The 10,912-nt window shown below is 37.9% G+C and overlaps 3 protein-coding genes across 3 annotated transcripts; 1 reads left to right on the top strand and 2 right to left on the bottom strand.

The window, feature by feature from the left end:
- The first annotated feature begins 407 nt into the window (after nucleotides 1–407).
- On the top strand, nucleotides 408–2,064 carry LOC110759435 (uncharacterized). The gene is given in 1 exon segment (XM_021961481.2): nucleotides 408–2,064. A coding segment is annotated over 1 exon segment (1,227 nt). The 5' UTR covers nucleotides 408–696; the 3' UTR covers nucleotides 1,924–2,064.
- Nucleotides 2,065–4,552: 2,488 nt separating this feature from the next.
- LOC110759437 (uncharacterized) lies at nucleotides 4,553–5,233 on the bottom strand. Its single transcript, XM_021961484.2, has one exon. It carries the CDS (start codon nucleotides 5,068–5,070, stop codon nucleotides 4,717–4,719), a length of 354 nt encoding a protein of 117 aa, XP_021817176.1. The 5' UTR covers nucleotides 5,071–5,233; the 3' UTR covers nucleotides 4,553–4,716.
- Nucleotides 5,234–8,362: 3,129 nt separating this feature from the next.
- Nucleotides 8,363–10,761, bottom strand: LOC110759465 (eukaryotic initiation factor 4A-7-like). Its single transcript, XM_021961518.2, has 4 exons — nucleotides 10,383–10,761; nucleotides 9,896–10,015; nucleotides 9,197–9,627; nucleotides 8,363–8,998 (listed from the first exon to the last, which is right to left on the bottom strand). Exons 1-4 carry the CDS (start codon nucleotides 10,759–10,761, stop codon nucleotides 8,363–8,365), a joined length of 1,566 nt encoding a protein of 521 aa, XP_021817210.2.
- Nucleotides 10,762–10,912: the final 151 nt, after the last annotated feature.

Genomic DNA, 10,912 nt, shown 5'->3' with positions numbered 1-10,912 from the left:
GAGAGAGAGAAAGAGAAGGAAGGAAGAGGAGGGAGAGAGAGGCAAGAGGTGGGTCTGCGATGAGTGAAAGGGCGCTGGCAGAGTGAGAATGCAGAGGGTGCGGGTATTTTTGTTTTTGTTTTAAAATATCTAAAATATATTTTATTTTATTTAAAGCCACGTGGCTTTATACCATTGGATGTGTGGGCTCCACACACATGCCACATCAGCAATTTAATAGAAAATTTGATGGAAGCTAACGGCAAAGATCATTTTGATGTGTAGGGGTAACTTTAAATACCAGTAGTGTTACAAAAAAACATTAGAGACAAAAGGTGATAATTTCGCAAACCTCAAAGATCATTTGTGATAAAGTGCCTTTTCAAAAATTGTCAAAAACTCACATAAAAAGACTCAAATGCCTTTACAACTGAAACCCACATGTAAAAAATGATAGTATAGGGCCTATAGGCACGAATTTGCAGCATGAGAATTTTTTCCCACCGGCCCATTATACCCTTCTGTCAGTTCTGTTCTTTGATGAGCGGAGGAGCAAACCCTAAATCCCAAATTGACGTCGGAAGTAATCAGTTCTTGGAACAGTTAATTGCTGGCGGGTCGAAGCTGAGCATAGAGACCATTAGTCTTTGGTGAGTCCCTTCTCGTTCACTGAAAGTACTGCGCTTTTGTCTGATCTTTTCTGGGTCCATTGCAATTATGCTTGGTTCTAATTCTTGTAAAAGATTGCAATTACTGCTTCCAAGCTGTAGAATTGTTGGTGGTTCAGTGACCCATTTGCATTTCTTTCAAAAAGAACCTATTTTTATCAGCTCATATTCATCAAAATCATCATTAGTTTCTGGAAATGATAAGCTACAAGAAAAAGTTATCTCTTTTACAGTTTCATACCTCATAAACTCATGTGGGTTGTCCCCAAAACTGGCTCTCTCTGCTTCCAAGACTGTACAGTTTGATAACCGAGAAGGACCAGACTCAGTTCTTAATGTTCTAAGAAACCATGGATTCTCTGATGACCACATCTCCCAACTTGTTAGGAAACGCCCAAAGCTGCTCTCAGCCAATGCTGAGAAGACCGTTGTGCCCAAACTTGAGTTTCTCAGTTCTGTTGGCTTGTCAGGCACTGGCCTTTTTCGGGTCCTCTATTCCAACCCAGATATAATATTGAAACACAGCCTAGAGAGAACTATCATACCTTGTTATGATATTATCAAAAGTTTACTTCTTGTCGATGAAAAGGTTGCTCTTTTTCTTAGGAGCTCATATAGGGTGATGTCGAGCAAACTAATCAATATGGTTCCCAATATTTCAGTTCTGAGAGCACTTGAAGTGCCACAAGCCTCAATTTCTTTGTGGGTGACCTGTCATCCTTTTGTACTGTCTCTTGATACTGAGAAGTTCAAGGAAAATATCAAGAAGGTCACGGGTATGGGATTCGCCCCTTCATCTGCGACATTCATGAAAGCACTCGATGTAATTAGTCTGACGGATGCATTAACATGGGATCAAAAGATGGAAGTATATAAGAAGTGCGGTTGGACTGAAGATGATTTCTTGTTGGCGTTTAGAAAGAATCCCTTTTTTATGAGCTTATCATGTAAGAAGTTTTCGAGTAAAATGGATTTTCTTATGATGGGTTGGCAACCGGCAGATGTGGCTCGAAATCCAACTGTTCTAACTTATAGTTTGGAGAAGTGGATCATACCTAGGTGTTCAGTTATTAGAGTTCTGCTGTTGAAGGGCTTGATCGTAAAGGGAGAATTTTCTTTAGGTACCATTATGGCTCCCGAAAAGTACTTCTTGGATAGGTTTGTGATCAGATATCAAGAGCAAGTACCTGAATTACTGCACATCCTTCAAGGGAAAATCGGTATTGTGGAACTCGGCTTTGGATTTTAGGAATGAAGTGGAGTGAACCAATTGTAAGACAAAGCTTGTTAGTTTTGTACTTAAATACATGATTAAACTGGATGATAAGAACTACTTATTCATTGTAAGTTCTGCTGCCACAAAGAGTTAGATCTTGCTCTACTTCGAATATTACAATAGAATATCTTTTTTATGTTCTGTTTTGTAAATAATGATTCTCATACAGCAATGCAGAACGACGTTTAAAAATAAAATAAAAAGTGATTTGGAGGTATTAATTTCTAATGGCATTCTCATTATACTCTGCGATTCTATATTAGATAATTCCTTCTTTTATTTTTAAAAATAAGGGCTTGATGAAACGGAAACTTGCCCTTGTCAATTCTGGTGGTATCACCTGACAAGTGAGGCTAGATTCTTCACATATATGTGTCTGATTTAGCTTCGAAGTTGGCCACCACAGACTTTTCAGCTTTAACAACAAAAGAAATCCACCAACCAATCGATGGATAGGGTTCTTGGATTGTGTTTAAACATCCTTACTTTTGATATGGTTATTGGTTTTTGCTTCTTTTCTTTGGTTTTGTTAGTTCCATGTGATTTCTCCCCAGTTTTCCCTTTTGTTATGTTGGAATTCTTAACGTTGCAAAATTTACACCAAGTACAAATTTAATACATCCTAAAATTTCTCCATTTTTTCTATTCTTTTCTTGTGGTTAACTAGAAATTAATGACAAGTAAAGCCCAATTTATCAAAGATGAGGATAATAAAACAGAGAGGGAGCTAACACAGGGACAAAGTAATTCTCCTCGATGTGAAGATTGCTCATTTTTTAAGGAATTCCGAAAAAGGTATTGATGGACACAGTAATAGGCAATGTTGCTCCCAATATTTTAGTTCTCAGAGCACTTGGAGTGCCAGAATCCTTAATCTTCTTGTGGGTGACCTGTTATCCTGTTGGGATGTCCGACAAGGTCATGAGCATGGCGTTCCGACCTTCATCTGCAGCATTCATGAAAGCACCGCATGTGATGTCCATGATGGATGCATCAAAATGGGAAAAAAAAAAATATAGGAAGTGTGGTTGGACTGAAGATGATTTCTTGTTGGCATTTAGAAAGAATCCCTTGTTTATGAACTTCTTTGAGATGAATTTTTCTAGTAAAATTGATTTTCTTATGAACAAAATAGCCTCCAGATGTGGCTGGAAATTCAGGTGTTCTATCTCATAGTTTAGAGAAGTGGATCATACCTAGGTGTTGTTCTAGTGTTGAAAGCCTTAATAGTAAAGGAAGAATTTTCTTTAAATACCATACTGATGAAGAGTAAGAAGTTTTTCTTGGACAGGTTTTTGATCAACTATCAAGAGAAAGTACTGAATTGTTGAGCATCTTTCATGGGGAAATAGGTCTTGCAGAACTTGTATTAGAACTTGAGCAGAGAGGCGGAGTGAGACGATTGTAGGATGAAGCTTGTTCAGTTTTTTTATATTCATTTGATGATTAAGAGGATCTTAAGAACCACTTGTTCATTGTAAGTTGTGCTCCCACAAATAGTCAAATCCTTCTCTACTTTGAACATTGCAATAGGCATTTCTTTTACTTCGTTCTGTCTTGTAAAGATTGACTTTTAAATGACTATGCACACAAAGATGTACTTTTCAGGTGACATGTGAGAAGTTAATTTCGAATGGCAATTCACTATACCTTGAGGTTTCATATCCATATATATGTCTTCACCAAATATGATGCATTCAACCGTCTTTCTTCTGAGAGATGCATGTTTAAAGAAAGAGAGTTGTGTGGCACTGTAAATTGGTACTCAGATTGGATTCCAAACAATTTATATCTGCAATTTGAGCTCCGTTTAACCCAACTCAAACTCCCAAGTGACAGAGCATGAAGTTCTTTATGCTAGTTTCTTCTTACCATTTCTGGGTATATCCTAAACACCTTTAAGGTCCAGATGCAATTAGATGTGATCAAAATGTGTCTTGATGGTGTCTAGATGTTTTTTAGATGTGTGTGGATGTGATTGAGTTGTGTCTACATTTGTTTTAGATGTATATGCTATGGTTCACTTCACAGTACGATCAAGATGTGATCTGGATCACATCTAGAGCCACAACATATCACATCTGATTGGATCTAAATCTCATCAAAACATATACATATTTAGGCATATACAAACTGTATTTAGACTCTGTCAGGACACATTTGGATCACAGATAGACTGCATCTTAACAGCATCATGCCTTTTGGAACCCTCCATTCATAATCCAGACTCCATATACCAAATCGAACGAAACTACCATCTGCATTAGCGTTCCACCATCCACATTTCAGCATAAGCACCTCCCTCAAACAATGACAAGCTCAAAAAGAAAAGAGAGAGAGGAGGGCAGTTACTCAACAGAGTGGCCTAAATGAATGAAATCTCCACATAAAAATACTGCATTGGGTATTTTAATCTTTTTACAATGAAAAAGGATTTACCATTATCAAAACATACCTTCAATAATTTGAAGCCCAAGAACAACCATCACAGAAATCACAATCACACTGGCTTGGGAAAATGATTAAGGAGGTATATAAATTTGATTTCACAGACTAAGGTTTCTTGCTTAGCTAATGAAGGATTTAAGAAATTCTTGAGCTATAATTACAGAGATGAAGCATAAGTATATTGGATTCTTTTATGTAATTAATTTCTTTGGCAATCAAGACTCTTACACAGATGCATAGTTCACTTCACAAATGCACAGAACAAAAAACACTAATGAGCTGACTACAAACCCAAAAGATTTATTTATTTAAAATTTTCATTTTTTTTTTCAAAGTCCCAATCAATTATTTCCAGCCATAGATTACTTGGGTGTAGGTGTTCTTGATCCACCTAAAGCTCTTCCTCAGAGACCCTTTCATCTTCTCCTCTGCAGTATAAACCTTATAGCCAGCAACCCTCTTCTTCCTTTGCAACTCTGGATCAGTTAAGCTCCAGCTCCTTGAGGTGGACCCCAAACTGCTCTTCCCTTTCTTGACCTTCACATCCTTAACCATCTGATTGTTTGGCTGAGAAACACAAGAACCTGCATAATTGGTACTGAAACTCCTTAGATCCTGCATGCTTGTTGGAGCTGCCTTGCCTCCATAGTAAACCTCCATCCTCCCATCTCTACATGACTTAGATCTGAAATCCTCCATGGGGTAAGTAAAAAAAGAAGAAAAAAGAAAGAAGAAGAAGAAGCGGAGCAGACAGGAGTTCGAAGGTTTCAATGCAAAGAATGGCAATAAGACAATGGAGGAGGAGGAGGCAAAGACTTTTCTTTTGTTGGGTTTGGTTTTCTTTGTTTGTGTGTGAATGTAAAAATTAATAAAATATCTATTTGTCTAAGTTATAAATGTATTTATTTATTCTAGTTTTGGAACAGTTCAAGGTGTCAACAATCAATAACATGCAGTGGAACCATTCTTGTCTACCCCAATTTGACATCATGCATAAATATATATCACTGTTTATTTCTTGAAAAATCATTATATACTTTTATATATGGCCATCATTATGATTTAATAAAGATTGTCAACAACTTTCATCAAATCATGGTAGTAATTAAATCTGAATCTTTTTTTAATTTTCGAAATTTAGATTTGATCATCTTGTGGAGTTGTAACATGTGTTGGATTAGAAGCTAGCTGCCAAGTTTGACTGGGTTTGTACACACGTGGAACAGCTAAAGTTGGATAAAAAATTTGGTATCGAGAGAGAGAGAGAGAGAGAGAGAGAGAGAGAGAGAATTTGTTATAATAATAGCGTGCCTTGACTTTTCAAAAAAAAAATTAGAACAAGCAGAATTTCAGTAATAAATGAGTAAATATAAGAGATGTACAAGAAAAACATACTCCAAAGAGAGGCTCTTGCATACAATAAATCAGGAAAAATAAATTTAGTAAGATAGTGAGTAATAACTATTACAAAATCAAGTCTAACTCACTCAAAGTTGACAGATAGCTGATCAAGAAAACTCTTTACAACCCCAGTGCTACAGAGTGGCTATGAGAACAGCTGATTCTGCATGAACATGAACTAGAAACACCAAAAGTGAAAGGGCCTTACTGCTCAACATCCACTTGCCCATAGAAGATCACAGCACCTCCAGCATCCCACATGATCTCACAGAATTATTTTACCTCCACAACAAAAAGGATCTTTAAAAGTCAGTCCAAAAGAACTGGGGAAACAAAACCCAGCACAAAACTCGAAAGAAGCAAACCCCAGCAAAAATTGGGGAGGAAACGGGGGAGAGTCTCTTGGTTGACTTTGCAAATTTTGTGTTTTAAATTTTGAACAGATATAGAATAAGCAATCTCACATAATTATTATGCTGGAGCTCAAATTTAGTGTGTTAAACTGAAGTTAATTCTCCTCTTTCAAAGGTTAATAAGTATATAGTTTGTGGGAGCTTGAAGGTAGTCTCTGGCATTATTGGAAAAAGATAGCAAACACATCATGTCTTCCTGTAGCTACTACCTCTATCAGATTATCAATTTGCTAATAAATAAGAATTAATTACTTTAATTATGTGAAAAATAAGTTATCTTTGAGAAGGTTGAATTTGGTGTGAGTTCAAATTTGGCTAGATAACAAAAGTCAACATGATCATAACTGGTGGCCTAGCTTTTTTTTTTCAGTGAGTTTCAAGATTGTGGTGCTGGAGGGTTTGATCCTATCAAATGCAAGAATATATTGTTGGCGAGTCCTTACTTAGTTAGGATTTTGGTTCCTTACTATGTTAGGATTTTAGTTACTTACCTATTTGTCTAGTCCAATTATAATTAAGATTTATTTCCTATTGTAATTTAGATTTACTTTCTATTGTAATTTAGATTTATTTCCTATTTTATTTAGGGTTGTACTTATATAAATACCTCCATATTGGAGATGAGCAAATATGAGCATATCTGAGCATATTTGAATATTTGCCCTACTTTGTTTGACATGGTATAAGAGCCTAGGTTTTCTTGTGACCTGTGTTTGCGTTCTCCTTGCAATTTAAGTGCTCTCCTCCCCTCCTCTTCAAGGGGGGGAGGGGGAGTGAAAAGAATATGTTTATTGATGTATCCCCATTACCTTGACATATTCCCATGAAGATGTTGCTTATTTCTTGGCTCCATCGACCCCTTCTCTTCAGGGGGAGAAGGGGAGTGAAGAGAAGTTGTCTCTGTTGTTGCTAGTGCCAATGCCTTGTATTGCTGTTGATGATGCCTGTTATGTCTCTGCCTTGTTGCTCCTGCCTGTTATGGTGCCAGTATTGTTGCTCATGCCTTTGCTGGTGTGTTTGCCTTGCCTTTGGTTTCTGCCCTATCTTCTGCCGTGCTCACAGGGCTTCTGTGTTCTGCCTTACCTACTGCCGTGCTCACAGGGTGTCTGTGTTCTGCCATATCTACTGCCGTGCTCACAGGGTTTCTGTGTTCTGCCTTACCTATTGCCGTGCTCACAGGGTTTCTGTGTTCTGCCTTATCTATTGTCGTGCTCATAGGGCTTCTGTGTTCTGCCTTACCTATTGTCGTGCTCACAGGGCTTCTGTGTTCTGCTATGTGCCCTATTTTTTAGGGTTTGCTCTCGTGTTTCCGCTGCGAACTTTGCTTTAGTTTGTCACGTGTTTCACTCGTGGTTGACGAAAAGACCTTCTCTACAATTGGTGCTTCTCAAGTATGGTGTTCTATGACTCGCTTGTCAAGTTGGGCATGTGAAATATCTTTGCCCAACTTGAGGGGGAGTGTTGGCGAGTCCTTACTTAGTTAGGATTTTGGTTCCTTACTATGTTAGGATTTTAGTTACTTACCTATTTGTCTAGTCCAATTATAATTAAGATTTATTTCCTATTGTAATTTAGATTTACTTTCTATTGTAATTTAGATTTATTTCCTATTTTATTTAGGGTTGTACTTATATAAATACCTCCATATTGGAGATGAGCAAATATGAGCATATCTGAGCATATTTGAATATTTGCCCTACTTTGTTTGACATATATATGGCTTATGATCCAAAATAATAAATTTATTTATTAAAAAAAAAAAGTGGGGAGATTGTCCAATAAATATTTAAGTTAAGGATTTGTTACATACTTAGAATTTCGGTAGTTGGATTGCATCTAAGAGACTATCAACATATTTAATGAATGCAATCCAATGACTTAGATTAGAAGTATGTAACCAATCCTTAACATAAAATACTTATTCGAGAATTAGGCAAAAACTTCCAAAACAGCAACCATATGAAACCAAGCTTTACATATAAACCAATCCAAAACAGCACCTTCTTTCTGTAACAAAACCCTTGAAGTACAGTTAGATGTTTTTGACACCACTAATTGAGTGAAAAACAAAATGCAAGAAGATAAAGTTTAAGATATAACTTGCAAAACAAGGATAAGAGACTCTGCCCCAAAGTTTCAAAAAGAAAAGGGAAGGGATTGAAAACAAAATAAGCCGCTCAGAAGAGATGAGCAAAATCTGCAGGCAGCTCCTCAATGACCAATGTGTAAAACCTCTGAATGTCAAGCACCTTTCTCTCTTCATCCCTAATCATAAAGTTGATGACAGTACTTTTACTTCCGAAACGTCCACTTCTTCCTATACGATGAAGATAGTTTTCTGGTTGATTTGGCAAATCATAATTTACTACAACACGTGCTTGCTGCACATCGATACACCGAGCCAAGTGATCTGTGGTGATAAGAACTTGGCAAGAGCCAGTGCGAAATTCGTGCAGAATTGTGTCGCGAGTGTTCAGGTCCGTGTAAACATGGATAGCAGAGACGGGGTAGTCAAGGCTTCTCATCCTGTCGGTAAGCCACTCCACCTTCTGAGTTGTATCAACAAAGATGACAGTTGGGTAGGTGGATAAGGAATCATGGAGCTCACAAACGGTGTGAAGCTTCCATTCTTCTTCCTCAACATTGACATAAAATTGCTTGATACCCTCAAGGGTGAGCTCATCATGCTCTACTATGATCTTCACAGGTTTGGTCATAAACTTTCTTGTGACTTCAAGGGCTTCAGGTGGCATTGTAGCAGAGAACACCCCAACCTGAACTGGTGATGGCAGAAGCTGGAAAATGTGAAGGATCTGCACCAAAACACCATGTCAAATGAAAATCCAAACCCATAAAAAGTAGTGGGAGAAAGAAAAGATTAACAATCTTAATGCATAACAAGGGCTCTTGCATATATAACATAGTGTGTTACGTTGTCGTTCTATCAATCTAGATCATACATTGAACGTGAAAATAACATAACATGTCACACTGTTTGGCAAAAGAAGTACCTCATCATTGAAGCTCCCGGTAAGCATTTCACCAGCCTCATCCAATACAATCATATGTATGTGATCTGGGTATAGGTTCTGGCTACTCAACATTTCAAATACACAATCAGGAGTGCCAACAACAACATGAACACCGGCGTGAAGAATGCGTTGACCCTCATGATGAGTTCTGCCACGGACACAAGCATAAACCCTCAGCCCAAGATAGTCGCCAAGTGCTCGCATAACTTTCTCAGTCTTCAGTGCCGAGGCCCTGGTAGGTGCCAAAACCAGAGCCTGGCACTCGACCAAATCAATATTAAGTTGCTCCAAAATTCCGCAGCAGAAAGTAGCTCTTTTTCCAGTTCCAGGCTGAGCTTGTTGAATCACATCCAGGCCTTCGCAGAAAGGAACAATGCCCCTTTGCTGACTTGCAGAAGGCTTCTTAAAACCTTCCAAACAAAACCAGAATCGTACACTTGAAATATCAAGGCAAAAGGTAAAGATGAAGATAGTATTTTCTTTTCTGTTTTGAAAGAAAGTACTTGATAATGTTGCCTAATGGAAAAACAAAAAATTGGAAACTAAGTTATACAAAGTAAATTAACAAAAAGAAAATAAATGGATTCCTAGTTTTCTAGGATAAATCATGACAACTTCAAAAGGGAAAGCCATTGTATCATACAAAAAAGCAAAGCCCATGTAATCATAAATGCTTACCATAAGCAAAAATGCCTCTCAGAAGATCACATTGCAATCCCATGTACTCAAAATCGTGGTAAACCTCATCGAATGTTGTGAAATCCTCTAGTTCTTCAGGAGCAAGAACGGCCATATTATCTGTAGACAGAAAACCATGAGTAATTGAATTCAACATTCAAATGGCTACGCATGATTTTCTATACATTATAGGTTCAAACATAGAAGTATTGCAGTCCAACAAAAACACAGATACAGAAAGCTCCACAAAGAGATATACTAACTAGCATTGAAAATAAAAATAAACAAAAAATTAATCATCCGCTAATGGGTTGCTGAGAAAACTGAGGAATTCTTAATTGTCATGTTCGAAATTGCTTACTAAGACGCCAAAAACAACTAAAACCCAAGAGTTTTAAAATTTACCATAGCTAATTAACCATCAACATCAACATGCAATTAGTAAATGACTTTGCTAATTAGAACTAGCAGGTACTCTGTGCCCTACCCTGTTCATTATTCTCATGCTGGACTTGTTCCTTGCTCACTGTCTCAGTCTGAGGCACCAGAGTCTCAGTCTCAGTCTCACTGCCAAACCTCAAAAGGCTTGTGCCTCCATGCTTCTGGAACATCCGCTCCAGCATAAGCACACTGGCCAGAGCCATGGCCAGAGCCAAAACAAACCCAGAAATTGCTCCCACAAACGCAAAGCAAGCAAAAAGTAGTAGGGTGATGTTGGCAGTCAACAAGACTAGTGCCACTGAGGCCAAGATGCTGAACCCTATCATGGCCACAAGTGACCCTCCAATTGCTAAGCCAGTGAGGGATGCCAAGACAACCGTGGTGCCGGAGGTCTGTTCTTGATCAGAAGATTCAGACCTCTCCATTGATAACTGCTGTGCGGTGGTACTGTAATCTCCTTGGTTCAGTAGCCTTTTGCCTTACTTATATAGGAAACAAAAACCTTTTGGTTACTTGATATCCAAGCAATGGTGCCTTTCCTATTATGATCGGAATTGTCTATTTGGTAAAACACTG

This window comes from Prunus avium, chromosome 3 (genome assembly GCF_965620075.1).
Source record: "Prunus avium chromosome 3, drPruAviu1.hap1.1, whole genome shotgun sequence".
Classification (NCBI taxonomy): Eukaryota; Viridiplantae; Streptophyta; class Magnoliopsida; order Rosales; family Rosaceae; genus Prunus; species Prunus avium.
This window is presented reverse-complemented; position numbering and strand designations above follow the sequence as displayed.